Here is a 15,521-nt window from a genome sequence, read left to right on the forward strand (position 1 = left end):
AGAAATAGCAACAACAACAACAACAAAAAAGACAAAAAAGACAAAAAAAATAAATAAATAAAAATAAAATAAAATAAAAAATTCCAGAGTTCTGCAGCGACTAGGCTGAGGCTACAGTTGAAACCACAATCTTGGCTTCTTCCCTTTCCTTGTCCTGCTCCCTTCACTCCATTCCTGGTTTCTCCCAGAGGCATTTACTTAATAAATCACTTGTTCCCAAAATGCTCACTTCTGGTTCTGCTTCTGCAGAGCCCCACCAGAAAAAGTCAGATTTTATTATGGGTATTGGTTTTGACCTTGGTGGTGGCCATGTAACACACTTCCATGGAGTGTATGTGGGATTCCAAACCCTTGAGATACCCATGCTGAGGGCCCTGACCCTGTGCATGACCAGGAGGGCCCGCGCGTGGCCTCCCTCCCATCACACCATGTCCATGAAGCAGCCATGAACATCACATCAACAGCCACACAACTTCCTCTCTGACCATTTATTTTTATTGCTGTCTCATCAGGCTCTTCCCCAAACATCTTTTGATCTCCAGCCTTGGCCTCTTGTCCAGAAAGCTGAAACTGTGCTCCGCTTTTTGCCATCTTCGTGACATCCCCTGCCCTCTTATACAAAATACTTCCCAATAACGATCGAAACAGGAACTTGGCTGAGTTTTGCAACACAGAAGTGTATTCTAGGCCTCCAGTTATAGAAAGGGGTGGGTGGGGCAGAGTGATGAGTACAGGGGGAGTTGGGGGGCATATCCACGCCAAGGGTAGTCACACAAGTGGGCAAGCAAGATGGGAATGGGTGCCTCAGTCCTGGAGGCTCCAGAACTATCAGGAATTACTTATTGATGGGGAGAGCCTTAGAAAAATCTATAAACACACACTGTCTCCACATGGGAAGCACTCACTTCCCCTTAGGGTAAACTAGAAAAAAAATGAAAGAAAGCCCAAACCACCATGTTAAGCAAACACACACACACACACGACAAACTCTTAATCCAGGTAAACACCTAGAAATAGGCACTTGGTGTCTTGAGCTCTGGGGTTGGAGAGATCTGGGGCTTTGGCTCCCAAAGGCAGGAACCACTGCCCCCAAAGGGGGGAACAACAGCTTCTGATGGCTCTGGGGTCTGATCTGTTGGGTGGTCTGGCCCAGCTGCATGGGAAGGACACCTGTTTAAAGAAGACCCACCCCTCTCATTTCACCAAGAGAGTGGCTTGCTAGAAGCTCTGTGCCCTGTGCATTTCTTGAATAAAGCGGATTGACACTTCTAAAGAGCACAGCAGTGAAAGAGCAAATGCTGGCCATTAAATGTGAGCATTGCAGGTTGGGGAATGACCAACTCTACGCGGCAAGGACCAGATGCTGTTTGCTACTAAGCGCTGTGTCCTCAGAGCCCACCACTGTGCCTGGTACTGAGTAGGCACACAAGATATGTTTGTTGAATGAATGACTAATCCAAGAAGAAAACCCATTCTCCAGGAATACAAATTTATAACTTTTTCATTGGTTGTAAATCAGTTCCTTTTTAACCCTCAAAGTGGAATTACAACTCACTTATTCTCCTAAGTCAGCTGGCCCTACAGGAACATTTTTTTTTTTTAGCTGAAACTGAGTCTTTTCAGTTGGAGCCAGGGAGTGAATCTGATTATGTCTAAATGAGGGCGTCTTCAGCAAATGCACTGCACTGGTGAATTTCAGTGGGATGATCGAGCCATCTCGAAAGCCAGCAGCTAGCCCAGAACTGGCTGCTTGAGCTGGAGGCTAGGACAGGGTCCTTATGTGTTGAGTCTGACATTTGGAGCGGAGGGGGCGGATCTTCAATTGTGTCCTGGGAGAAGGTCTGAGCCTGGCTGGTGGGGAAGAAGACCTCCTCTAGCTGCCTGGAGAGACGGCATCAGAATAGGAAGTGGAAGCCATGGGAGGAGAGAGGTCTGGGACTGGCAGAGAATGGAGAGCCCAGCAAGCAAAGCTGCCTAAGACTCACCCTGGAGCATCTTTACACACTAAACTCCAGGCCACAAGGATGCTGGCGTGGGGACAAAGCGCCAAGCATCTGGGAGAGCCTGGGTCCATGAGAATGATGAGGCATAGGGAGCCTCCTGAAAACAGACAAGGCTGCTCGGATAAAATATGCTTCCAGGGAAGCTTCTAAGCTTGACTATTGGACCCTCAGGGAAGGAGGAGGCTAGCCAATGGTGTCCACACAGCAGAGAGAAAGCCAAGGGGATTTGAGGGGGGCTGGTAAGGAATGAGTAATTGGGGGCGGCCACCTGGCCACTGCAAAGGAGGCAAATTTCAAAGGATGACAGCCGCTCAAGGTACACCTGGGTCCCAGAGTCCCTTTCCCTCCTGTTTACCTTGACCCTCAGGGCACGGCTGCTGGGAGAACTGGTCATCCCAGAACCCCTTCCCTTCTCCCCCCATTCAATTTTGGGACAAGAGACTAAGGATTCTTTGGGGAAAGCTTTGGGTGTGTGGGGTTTTGTCTTGTTCTCTGTTTCACGTCAGGGCTATACGGATACTGGCCAAATGTCCAGCTATTTTCAGGAAGGACAGTGCAGTGTTGAGGCTCACTGGGGTGACTTCGGGGATGCTGAGGCCCTTTTGAGGGAGGGCAAGGCACAGATACCCCACTTCCTCCCACTTCCAGAAGGTCTCTCAGTGGGGGCCATGTCAGGAAGCTCTGGGGGTGCAAAGGGTGGGGAACTCAGGGAAGGAAGGGGGCACCCAGGCCCCCACAGTGTGAGCCCCGACAGTGGGTTTTGTCCTTTTGCAATGTAGGTGCCTGACTCAGCTTTGACCGCTTCCACTTCAAGGATGGGTATCTCGGGTATCTCGAGTAAACACTGCCAGCCGCGCCACCAGATAAAGAGCCAGGCTGCCTCCACCCACTGAGGCTCCTTTCTTTTAAGAGATCTTGGTGGATTTTGATAACTGACCATTCAGGCCATTTGTTTTTTTTTTCTCTTCCCACGTTTTAAATTCCCGCTCTTATGTTTTAAATTCACCAACAGGCCTTTCCATCAGGGCTCAGCAGTGAACAAACCTGACTAGTATCTACAAGGACGTGGGTTAGATCCCTGGCCTCCATCAGTGGGTTAAGGTGATTCTACCTCTAGCCTGGGAACCTCCATATGCTACAGATGTGGCCCTAAAAAGACCAAAAAAAAAAAATTCACCAATAAAGAGTGAACCCCCAAACTCTAGGCCCCCACCCTCAAGCCCTCCCCAAAGCAGAACCCCAGTCCTGCGCATTCACTCTCCCTCTCCCCACGACCTCACTGTGTGGCCCCAGGTGTGCCAGGTCCTGTAAGTCATAAACTTTCTCCTCCACCCCAAGTTTCCTGCTAGTTATTGCTGAAGGGTAGCTTGCAATCACAATAACCACAAGGGCTGGTCCAGCTACAACCTCGGTTGTTGATGGGCTGCGACCGGCACACGACAGCCCCCAGCAGGTCAGGGCACCATGTGCCACCACTTGAAGGGGAAGGGCTTCCTGCGGACGTTGGTGCCGCAGTGCACCTCGCCCAGAAACTTGTGGTAGGCGGAGATGTCGTCCACGAAGGTGCAGCAGAGGCCCAGGGGCTCCAGCAGGGAGCGCACGTGCGTCTCCAGGCAGCACTCCTCCTCCACCTGGGGCCCGAACGGCTTGGGGATGCCCAGGTCCTTGTCCAGCACGATCATGTTCACCTGCGGCGGGGGCGGGCCCACAGCTCCGTTTAGCGAGCACCTAGGGCACCGGGCCCGGTACTGAGCTCATGGAACCCTCCCGACAACCTCGTGAAGTAGGGATGTGATTATCCCTGTTTTACAGATGAGGAAACTGAGGCCCAGAGGGGGATAGGCAATGCAGATATGCTGAGCGGCAAACCAGGCAGCCTGCTTGTGTATGGATGTGCATGCACATGCATGTGTGTGTGTCGATATACGTACCCACCAGCGCGTCACTGCACGCATGTGTGTGTCACCATGCATGTATGTGTGAATATATGTACCTGTGTGTGTGTTCTACCTCTTTCTACCTCATAGAAGACTCTCTTGTGTAATAACAAGAATCCCTCCTGTCCATGAGGCCCTTTTAAACTGACAAAGCACTTTCCTACCTGTTAAGATCAAGGATCCCCCAGGCTCCCAGTGGGGCAGCCAGGATGAGCATGACACCCCAGGAGAGAATGAGGTTCCTGGGCTGGGTGTGAGGCTGCACAGCCTCAGCTCAGGGCTCCCTCTGAGGGATCTGGCTGCCCCGGCTGGCCTGGATGAGGTTTGGGGTCCGGGATGCCTCACCATGTTTGGGAAGAAGGCTCTGGCCTGGCGGTTATCATCCATCTTGAACAGGGCAGGCAGGTCGATGATGTCCTGCTCCGTCAGCCCCAGCTCCTTCTTGAGGATGTCCCGGTTCCAGTCCAGGCAGCGCTGGGTGACGGGGAAGAAGGGAGGGCAGGCGAGGGAGGAGACTCCCCTGTCACCTTTGTCAACCTCTTCGTACCCGGACCCAGGGCCCCGGCACTCCAGGATGACGCCCTCCCCCATCTCTGTGCCCCCCACCAGGGCTCAGTAAGAAAGAGAAGGAGAGAGAAGATCATAGAAGAAATACAACTAGAAAATCACAGAAATAATCCTAGCAAGTGCTCATTTATTGAGCACCTACTACAAGCCAGGCTGTGCTAAGTGCTTGCTGTCCAGCCTCTCGCTGAATCCTCAGGCTGCCCTGTGTGGTGAGACAATGATTTTTTTTTTTTTTTTTGGTATTTTTAGGGCCCCACCCACAGCATATGGAGGTTCCCAGGCTAGGGGTCGAATCGGAGCTGCAGCTGCAGGCCACAGCCACAGCCACAGCAAGGCCAGATCCGAGCCACGTCTGCAACCTACACCACAGCTTACGGCAATGCTGGATCCTTAACCCACTAGCAAGGCCAGGGATCAAAACTTTGCCCTCATGGATGCTGGTCAGATTCGTTTCTGCTGAGCCATGACAGGAACTCTGAGACAATGATTTTGATTAACAATAATAATAGCTGGAGTTCCCATCGTGGCTCAGTGGTTAACAAACCCGACTAGGATCCATGAGGATGCGGGTTCAATCCCCGGCCTTGCTTAGTGGGTTAAGGATCTGGTGTTGCCGTGGGCTGTGGTGTCGGTGGCAGATGCAGCTTGGATCCCACATTGCTGTGGCTGTGGGGTAGGCCAGCGGCTAGGGCTCCAACTGGACCCCTAGCCTGGGAATCTCCATATGCTGCTGGTGTGGCCCTAAAATAGCAAAAATAAATAAATAAATAAATAAAATAATAGCTAATATGAAAACATACCCTAAGTGTATTGTTCTAAGCTTTGCATATAATACTTACTTAAGCCTTTACCTCATGAGGTAGGCACTACTATTATCCCCTTATTAGAGAAGAGGGAACCCAAGACGTGGAGTCCTTAGAGAGTTGCCCAAAGCCCTACTGCCAAAAGTGAGGGGCCATGATTTGACCTCAGATGGATTTGATGCCAAAAAAATGACCAAGGAGGGGAATTATAATAAAGACAACTTTCAAATAGCCAGTGAGGCACTCTGTGAACTTCAGGAAACCTTGCAGATTTCTTCACCCTCCCCCCTCTCCCTCCTCTGAAACACAAGTATTGGATTAAATTGACCAGACCTCCCACCTCTGGTGAGAGCTAATTAGAGGAGTCTTGCCTCTACCTCTTTGCTCCAGTTGAGTGGGTCAAAGATAGACAGTAAACTAGGATTAAGGCAGTCAGTGTACAGAATTTCTCTGGCTACAGTTGTTGATTCACGGTTGGCACAATCAGAGTGAAATGCAAGGCTTTGATGATTGGGGGCATATAAGACCTCTCTCTTTGTGGATACTGTGCTGGGTGGATGTGAGACCTTGAACTGTTGCGGCTCTGCTCCTGCCATGAGGGCACCTGTAGAGCCCAAGAAATGCAGAGAAATGGAGCTGGAGCTTTGATCAACGTGTGCCTGAAATACACACCATTGCTAGACTTTCCACTTACACAAACCAATCATGCTTTTTTGTTTAAATCAGTTTGAGTTTTGTTTTTGTTTTTTTTAACTTGGTACTTTAAATATGTCAATGCAAATAAAGAAAGATCTAATTCAAGTAACTATGACCCTATTGACTGGTTTCTATCTTTGGATACAGTCTCTGAGATTTAGGGACTCAGATAGGGGGATTCATCCATCGATAGAAAACTTCAGGCATCTCTGATCCCCTAAAGCCAATCAAAATTCAGGGTATATATTCATATATACATTTTCTGGAGAGCAAGTCTGAAGTTCTCATCACATTTTAATGAATGAGTGTCCCCCAAATGTGGCGGGCTCTAGCCTTACAAAGCCCTTGGCTCTTTAGCACTGCCTGATCCGCGTTCCTCCCCAGGTCTCCTGTCTGCTTCTAGCCTCTTGCTGACCTGCACATTCCACCTTTGTCACCCCATTCAGCCTCCAGCTTTAGCATAGGAGTAAGGCAGGAAAGCTGGACCAAATGCTCTTTGATGCCCCTCTCGCTGTCTTGTGCCGTGAACCCCTGGCTATTCACCCAGGAAGCCCCAAGGATGTGAGAGGTGCCATTGGTCACAGCCTCGACCCTCTCATGGGTCCGCATCTTGCCCTCACCTGGAAATACTGGTTCTCCTGCACGAGGCTCTCATTGGACAGAATCTTGTTGATAGTGATTCGCTTGCTGCTCATCCCGCCCAGGCCTGTGGGGGCAGAGGACAGAGGAGAGTCTAGCCTTCAATACTCAGCTTGGGCGCTCTCCTCTGCCAAGGCCCCCAGCTTCTGCGCTGTTAGGATGAGGGAGGTGGGGCTGGGACTAGCTGGGGCACAGGAGGGAAACCCTGGTGGAAATGAAGCCCCTCTGTCTGGGAGGGCAGCACACATGTCTTTTCTGGCTTTGGCCATGTCGCCTGGGCCAGGAAGGGGTGGCGGCTGCTGTGCTCTCTTTCTGGCCAGAGAGTGGGGTGGCTCAAGTAGCTACTTGGGTCTCCCATCTGGAGCCTGCGTCTAAGGATGAGCAGTGGACCAGAGTATGGCAGAAGCAGCAGGTCAAGAGACATCACACTTCCAGTTTTCCAGACCTGCCTTGCACTTGGCCCCTGCCCTGGTCTGCCTCCTATCCCAGCATGATGGCTCACGTGGCTTCCGGCTTGATTAGTAATACCTACCACTCATGGAGCACCTGCTATGTGGTCATCCAGATATTTTACGTAGATTAATTCAGTAATCCTCCCCCCCAGTTCTGTAAGATAGCTGTTAGCATTAAAGATGGAGAAATTGAAAAAAAAAAAAAAAAAGAGAGAAGAAACTGAGGCACAGAGAAGTCATGTGACTTATCCGGTCTTAGAGCTAGCAGCAGTGCCTGTAAGCAGACAAAGCAGTCTGATTCCAGAGCCTAAGCTATTAACTGTTTTTTTCCCCCTGACTGGTGCTGATCCTGGCCCTATAGTTTGTTGGTGGCAAAAAGATTGTTGCATCCTGTACTCGAGCTATCTCCATGCCACCCTGTGGACCCATTTGTACAAAGACAATGGTTCCTGGAGTTCCCGTCGTGACTCAGTGGTAACGAATCCAATTAGTACCACGAGGATATGGGTTTGATCCCTGGCCTCGCTCAGTGGGTTAAGGTTCTGCTGCTGCCAGGAGCTGCAGTGTAGGTCAAAGACTTGAATCTGGGTGTTGCTGTGGCCATGGCTATGGTATAAGCTGGCAGCTGCAGCTCCCATTCAACCCCTAACCTAGGAACTTCCACATGCTACAGGTACAGTTCTAAAAAGACACACACCCCACACAAAACCCCCAAAATACGAAGATAATGGTTCCTATATCCTATGGGTAGTTTTGGGGGTTTAATATATATTAAAAAAAAGCCTCCAGAAAGTCAAGACTCGTGCCTTCCAGTCTAAAACCTTTTTTTCTCATTACATTTGGAATGGATGAGCAAAGAGGTCCTACTGACAGCACAGGGAACTATATCCAGTCTCTTGGGATAGACCATAATGGAAGATAATATAAGAAAGGGAATGTATATACATGTATATGACTGGGTCACTCTGCTATACAGCAGAAATATGCAGAACATTGTAAATCAACTAAACTTTAATAAAAAATTAAAAAGAGTTCCCGTTGTGGCTCAGTGGTTAACGAATTTGACTAGGAACCATGAGGTTGCGGGTTCGATCCCTGGCCTCAGGGCTCAGTGGGTAAGGATCTGGTGTTGCCGTGAGCTGTGGTGTAGGTTGCAGACGTGGCTCGGATCCCGCATTGCTGTGGCTCTGGTGTAGGCTGGTGGCTACAGCTCCAATTCGACCCCTAGCCTGGGAACCTCCATATGCCGTGAGGGTGGCCCAAGAAATGGAAAAAAAATAAAATAAAAAATAAAAAAAAACACAAAAACATTTCCATCCGTGGGGAATTAAAAAAGGACAGTGGTCTTAGCTGGTCCTGTCCATCCTAGACACGAGTCACCATCACGTCCACTATGCCCTTGGACATGGAGGACAGCACTGTAAGAATCAGGCAGCCTTAGGGACTCAAACTCTTGGGAGTAGGTGGATTAGCGATGCCAACCTGAAATGTGACAAAAACTCATTTATGAGAAATACATAAATTGTCATGGCCTCTAGAACCTGGCTTACTGTTTCCACCTGCTCAGCCTTCCCTCTTTCCACGAGGAAGAGCGGAGCTCATCCCAGTCTGTCTGTTCCAATTAAGCAGATGATCCCTCCCCCCGGGACTGACAGAGATGATGCCTGACTGTACATCATCTGTCAACGCCCGGTTTTCCCCCTGCCCCTCAATGGCGTTATGTGTATTCTTCTCTATCTGTCTTTCTAAAACCCTAGCTCCTTGAACGCAGCCTGGTGTCAGTCTTGAACCGTTTAAGTCTCCCTGGGGTCTGGGGCCATTATTTGAAATATACACTAGGTCCCAAAGAAGCACTAGGCACTGCTGTTGTTTTTGCTTTTTAGGGCCGCACGTGCGGCATATGGAAGTTCCCGGGCTACACCACAGCCACAGGAAGATCCGAGCTGTGTCTGTGACCTATACCACAGCTTGCAGCAATGCTGGATCCTTAACCCACTGAGTGAGGCCAGGGATGGAACCCACATCCTCATGGATACTAGTCGGGTTCACTACCGCTGAGCCACAATGGGAATTCCAGCACCAGGCACTATTGATGGTAATAAGGGGCAGTGGGCAGCTTGAAGGTCCCACTGACCATAGCGAAGGTCACAGGAGGCCAGGGCTGCTCCCAACCATGGTGACCTCACAGGCTTTGACTGGGCCAGACACCCAGGAAGTGGATCTGGGGTTCCAGGACCAGCGCTCACCTCCCCCATCCTCCTGAGGGTCCTTCTGGGGGCTCAGCTCCCTGTTTCCTGCCAAGGTCCTGCGGGCACTCACCTTTGAACATGATGGCCTCCCCATGGCCCTCTTTCTGCTTCTCTCGGAAGAGCTTGTAGCAGGCCGAGGTGCTGGCCATGAGCATCCGGAATTTCTGCAGGAGATCACAGAGGGGCAGTGTCAGCAGAGGGCAGATGGGCAAGCAGCTCCTGCCTGAGGACCCGAGCTCTCCCTGCAGAGGGTCTCAAGCCTCCCCATGCCGGGGGGCAAAGGTCTCTGTGTCAGAGGAATACTTCTCACCCTTCCTGCTATAGAAATTCCTTCACCTTGGCAATGTCACTGAGGCAAAGCTCAAAGTCAAAGGTGACTGTAGCCAAAGAGGAAGAGCTTCTCAAAGTGGCTAAGGGGCCCGGCCATGTGCACCAAATTTCCAGGGTATGAAGTTGCAGCCATTTCTTTCACTTCAGAAAATGAAAGAACCTCTTTTCAGAGCCACAGGTCCACACCTCTCTCTAGAATATTACCTCCAGTACAATGCCACTAGCCCTTGTGGGATTACTGGACACTTGAACTGTGGCAATTCTGAGTTGAGATGTGCTAAAAGTGAAATATACCCCAGATTTTGAAGATTTAGTATGAAAAAGAGCATGTAAAATCTCTCATTAATAATTTTTCTGCTGATTACATGTTGAAAGGTTACTATTTTGGAATTACTGGGTTAAATATTTACTTGCCACAGCAACAACATACACACCAGCTTTAGCCTACTTCCTTCTTCCTCTACACAGAGCACTCCCTCTAGATACGCCCTCTGCTGACAGGAGCTGGTAGTACAGGGGTTCTACATTATCCTATTCACTCTAGCCTCAGGAGTCAGCTCACCTTTGTCCCTGGGATGGGAACGAAGGTCATGAATTCATCCACGTGGCCCACGGTCAGCCAATCCGAGTAGAGCTCCACGGGTGCCTGCACCTGCTGGGCCTGCAGGAAGTCCCTTACCACCTTGGTCATCCTCCGACCACCAGACCTGGGTGAGGGTGGGGAGGAGGCAGCTCTTCAGAAGTCGCCCACTGTGCCTGCCTCATCAGAGGGCCTGGAGGAGGAGTTCAGACTCTGGAACCCAGCCTGACCCAGCGTAGCATCAGCAGAAAAGTCACAGGAAGGAGCCTGCGTTGCAGAGACCCTGGCACTGGCAGAAAGGCGTTTGAGCTCAAAGAGAATGAAGGAGTTAGCTGAGGCTGTGGCCGTGCAAAAGGCACAGACCCCGGCCTTCAGCCCCTGATGGTGTCAGTGGGTATTAGGAAGCCAGATTCTGTGCTCAGGGATCCTTCCCGGGCTGCTGTGAGGGCTTGGGTGCAGGCATGGTTCCAAAATCTGACCTAGCCTCTGTGTCTCTCTGCTGTTCTCCACTTCAGTCTTCAATCAGTTCAAGTGACACTTCTTCCAGGAAGCCCTTCCTGACTGTTACACTCCCAGAAGTCTTCACTCTCCTCATAACACTTAGAATGTAACCCAAGGTCTTCATCGTGGCCAGCAAATTCCTCTCTGATCTGGCCCCTTCCCGGCTCTCCTACATCATCTTCCTCCTGGTTCCGTTTGCTTCAGCCACATGCTAGGTTTGTTACCATTTTAAGATGTTGCCCTTGCTCTTCCTTCTCTTTGGAAGGCTCTTTCCCTTTGATCTTCCCCTGGCTGCTTTCTTTTCATCATCCAAACCTCAATGCCAAAGTCACTTCCTTAAGGATATTGTGAGAAAAGGAATGTGTGTGTGTGTGTATATGCTGTGGGCCTACACCACAGCTCACAGCAATGCCAGATCCTTAATCCACTGAGCAAGGCCAGGGGTCAAACCTGTGTCCTCACGGTTACTGAGGGTTCGTTGCCACTGAGCCACAATGGGAACTCTCCTACACTGCCCCCACTCCTAATTGAACATTCCCTGAGAGCTGGGACTTTGCTTTGCTCACTGCTGTCTCCCCTGAGCCTAGAAAAATGTCTGGCACAGGGAAGGCCCTCAATAGATATTCGTTTCTAAGAAGCCCTCCCTGAACTCCCCAAGGGGTTTAGGGACCCCCTCCTTGGGCTCCCCTGGCTCCCATCATTCTTTCTGTCACTATATGCAGCCCCTCCCCCCATCTCATGCCTGTGACCTTCACCATCTCCTAGAAGGTGGGAGCTGGGCTTCCTGTTTGGAACCCCCTGTGCCTAACGCTGGGCTTAGCCTGGCTGGTGCTTGGGAAATACCTGCTGAAAAGAAGAGCGACTCCTGAATGGAGGGAGAAGGAGAGCAGCATGGACATATGGTCACTGCCTGTGCCAGCGGCCTCTGCCCAGAAGGTAGAGCATCCCATGTGGCTCCAAAGGACTTGGTGCCCAAATCCTGGCTGACCCCACTTGTGCAGGTTCCTGGCAGCCTTTCTGTTAAGTGAGGACCCAAGGTATTTACTTTCTCCCCAGCGACTATCCTAAGGAAGAATCTGAGAGTCTGCCTTTCATTGATGGTGGGTCACCTGGGGAGGGAGTAAAGGTATTGCGGACAGGCCAGGGAGCCAGGGACTCAGGCTGTGGGGCAGGGTGCGTGCTTTCTAGGGCTGCACCTGTGGCATATAGAAGTTCCCAGGCAAGGGGTCGAACCGGAGCTGTAGCTGCTGGCTTACACCACAGCCACAGCAACACCAGATCCTCAACCCACTGAGTGAGGCCAGGGATCTAACCCGCAACCTCATGGATCCTAGTCGGGTTCGTTAACCACTGAGCCACGAAGGGAACTCCCCTTCCACACCTGCTTGATCATCTCATTATATACCTTCCATTTTGGGAAGTGGGTTATTTATTTAGTTTTCTATGAGGTCTTAATTCATACTAAGATGCAAAGGCTGACTTGGTTTTATTTTCAAGAGCATCTGAGAGTCCTGGGAGAGGTTAAGTCTCCCAGCCTATCCCTCCAGGTATGAGCAATGAGAGCCACTCCTAAAGAGAAAGAGTAACCCTCCCCCTGCTGCCCCAGAAGCCCCCTCCCCCTGTCCCACTTCTCTTACAGAGGAAAGCTGCTCCCGATGAGGATCCGTCCCAGGGGATATGTCTTGCCGTTCACGGTCACTGGGGGACTGACCTCCAGGTTCCCAAAGGAATCAAGGCTGGTGACAGGCTCAAAAAGGGGCTCCCGGGTCACGTAGCCAAAATCTGGGCCCTGGGCAGAGGGCACACACTCTTCATTAGTCTCTTGTGGCCAGGAGCCCTTAGCCCCAACCCAGCCACCCTCTTCTGGCCACTTTTCACCACCACGGGTCTGGCACTGAGGGCACGTAGCTTTGGGGAGGGGTGTTGCACATGCTCTTCTCACTCCCATTGAAGAGCAGGGCGCTGGCATGGGAGGCTGAGCTTGTGAGCACGAGTGTTTGCTATGAGTGTGAGTATGAACATGAATGTGAGAGTGTCTGTGTGTGTGTGCACATCTGGGTCTCTGCATGTGCCTTTGTTTCCCAAACACAGACACACATTAGTGATTTCAAGACTGGTCCTTGTTTTATGCTTCTGATGTCCCTGCTCATCTCAGTTTCGCTGAGCCTCAGTTTTCCCATCTGTCAAAGAGGTATCAGATTAGGTGATCTGAGGCAGGTGGTGGGAGATTGTATTACTCTTCCTAGAGACTTGCCACCCTCTTCCCAGGAAGAGGATTTTGCATCCCAAGCCATTGCAGGGTGGCTTCTGGTATCTCCCTGTGGAGGGAGTATACTTTCCTGCCCAGTGTCAGAATCAGTCATGTGACTTGCTTTGGCCAATGAAACGTTGGCAGAAGTAATATAGGCCAGTTCAGAGCAGAAGCCATAAGATCTACAGTGTATGCCCATCAACTCTCTTTCTCCTTGTGCTAGGAGAATGGCATTTCCCAGACTGGGGTTGTTCCTGCAGCCTGGGCTTTAGAATGAGGTAGGCATGAGGAAACAGAGCTGCAGAGAGGCAACCAGCAGTTAACATCAAGTATGAGCAAGAAACGGTCCTTTGCTGTTGTCAGCTATTGAGATATGGGGGCTGTTTGTTACTGTAGCTTCACCTCGTGAAAGCTGACCGATATATGCAGGAAGGGCAGATATATAACATACATACCACCCCAGCCTATTCCTAAACAACCATATTTGTTCACCGAGCCCAGACGTAGCTTAGAATCCTTCTTAGCATAGAGCTCCAACAGACTGGAGTTTCATAGTATATCCCCTGAGACCCCTGAATTTTAAGTTTCCTTTCATGATTTTTTAGTAAAGTCGGGATCTTGCATGGGAGCTTGTCCTGGGGCTGGAAACAAGTTCGCCTGATAAAAATCCTTGCTAATAAAAACCAGAGAGCGAGCATCTGTGGCTTATCCTGGCCCAGCTGAGAGGCTCAAGGGACAGCTGTGCCCAAGTGGGGTGGATGGGGGCAGCTTAGCACATTCTCGCCTGGGAGCCCCAGATGGCAGGGTGCCACCTGCCAGAGGCTGGGGCAGCTTGGGCTTTACGACCTCACACAGGCGGGCAGGCACGCAGCACAAAGCTGGGCTTGGCCCAGGCCTCCAGGAACAATACAGCCTGGGGTCTTGGTACCAGGCCAGCCGGGAGCACTGAAGGCAGGTGGAGACCCAGGAAGAAAGAGTAAGAACAGGATGTGAGAGGGCTTGGTTCTCATGTGGCATGAGAATGGCTCCCCCCCCCATGTGGGAGGAAGTGGACAGTCCTCACCAAGGACACAGTGTCCAGGGCTGTGGGACGATAACCAGGACAACAGTTTATACTAGTCACTGCATCAGGTGCAGCACAGGTGCCTCATACAAAGCCTTCCATCTTCACAACAAGCCTGAGAGATGGATCCTGTTTCCACCCCCATTTTACAGATAAGTAGCGTGGGGCTTGAGGAGGTTAAGTTGCTCGCCTAAGGTCACACTGCTGCTCAGGGCTGGAACTGGGACTCAAAGCCAGCTCCGGCTGACATACTAGATCTCTGTGCTCACACCACTGGCTCTGCCATCTCCCTGTGATGAGGGGACGAGGTCAGTGAATGTTCTGGAGAAACAGGTGTGGACCTGGCAAAGGGTTGCCTCTGAGCAGCCCTGCTGTCTCACGGGATGCCGCCCCATGCGTGACCTTGGGAAAGGCCCCTGATCTCCCCCAGTCTCTTGTTTTGTGCTCTGTCCAAGCCTCCCGCTGCCTGTTCAGGGTGGAAGGTGAGAACAAAGATTTGGCTTCTGTTCTCATTCAGTTGGGTGTTGCAGGGGGAGTGGTAATGACCTCTAGAATCAGGGAAGGGCGTCAGATTGCTTTGAAAAAACTCATGAACTGAAAATCACAGCTTGAATGAGCTTTTTTTTGCTTTTTAGGGCCACACCTGTGGCATATGGAAATTCCCAGGCTAGGGGTTGAATCAGAGCTACAGCTACTGGCCTATGTCACTCCCACAAGCAATGTCAGATCCCAGCTGCGTCTGCGACCTACACTGCAGCTCATGGCAACGCCAGGTCCTTAACCCACTGAGCGAGGCCAAAAGGATCAAACCCATGTCAGTGGTTCATTATCGCTGCCCACAATGGGAACTCCCTTGAATGAGCTTTGAACCAGGCTTTTTGACAACTGCCTGACTCTAATTTTCCCTTTGAAACTTGTTTTGCTGCATGCTGGAGGCAGAGCAGTGGCTGGAGTTTGGCGCTGGAGTTCCCCATGAAGAAACTCTTCATGTTTTGAGAAAACATCAGTTATCAGAGCAGGAAAGGATTTAGCGGTCACTATCTCAACTGACCCATCTTACAGATGAGAAGACAGAGGTAACAGACTAATTTGCAACAGACTGCTTTGCCAAGGGTGCCTGAGGCCCTGCCCCATCCCTGTCCTGTAAGAGTCCTTAGGATCGTGCCCTTCCCCCACCCCCAGGGTGGCCCTGGGCATCTCACCAGGAGCTGCTTCACTGGAAAGTCCTTCAGGCTCCCATCCCTGGGGGAGTCCAGCACCACGGGAAAGCCTTTGTGGGGGGCCTCGATGTAGCCAAACTCGATTTCATCCTGCGGGGACACCAGAAAGCACTGTCAGATGAGCCTGGGCAGCCGGGGGTGCGGGGGGAGGCAGCAGTGCACATAAGCCGGCCTCCCCAGTTTTCCTCCCGAGCACATGATGGCAGTGGTTTCTTATATACCCTGCCTCA

General features: G+C 51.1%; 1 protein-coding gene across 2 annotated transcripts in view; it reads right to left on the minus strand.

The window, feature by feature from the left end:
• Positions 1–473: 473 nt before the first annotated feature.
• The window catches only part of PADI2 (peptidyl arginine deiminase 2), a 59,771-nt gene continuing 44,723 nt past the window's right edge, over positions 474–15,521 (minus strand). The window contains exons 10-16 of one of the 2 annotated variants that reach the window (XM_047792087.1): positions 15,274–15,381; positions 12,395–12,546; positions 10,239–10,383; positions 9,417–9,510; positions 6,627–6,712; positions 4,286–4,414; positions 474–3,691 (exon numbers count right to left, since the gene is read on the minus strand). In XM_047792087.1, the coding sequence (XP_047648043.1) occupies positions 3,458–3,691; positions 4,286–4,414; positions 6,627–6,712; positions 9,417–9,510; positions 10,239–10,383; positions 12,395–12,546; positions 15,274–15,381 (948 nt within the window). In that variant the 3' untranslated portion in view covers positions 474–3,457. The other variant, XM_047792089.1, reaches the window with a different exon arrangement.

The sequence above is a fragment of the Phacochoerus africanus genome, chromosome 8 (genome assembly GCF_016906955.1).
Source record: "Phacochoerus africanus isolate WHEZ1 chromosome 8, ROS_Pafr_v1, whole genome shotgun sequence".
In the NCBI taxonomy this organism is placed as follows: domain Eukaryota; kingdom Metazoa; phylum Chordata; class Mammalia; order Artiodactyla; family Suidae; genus Phacochoerus; species Phacochoerus africanus.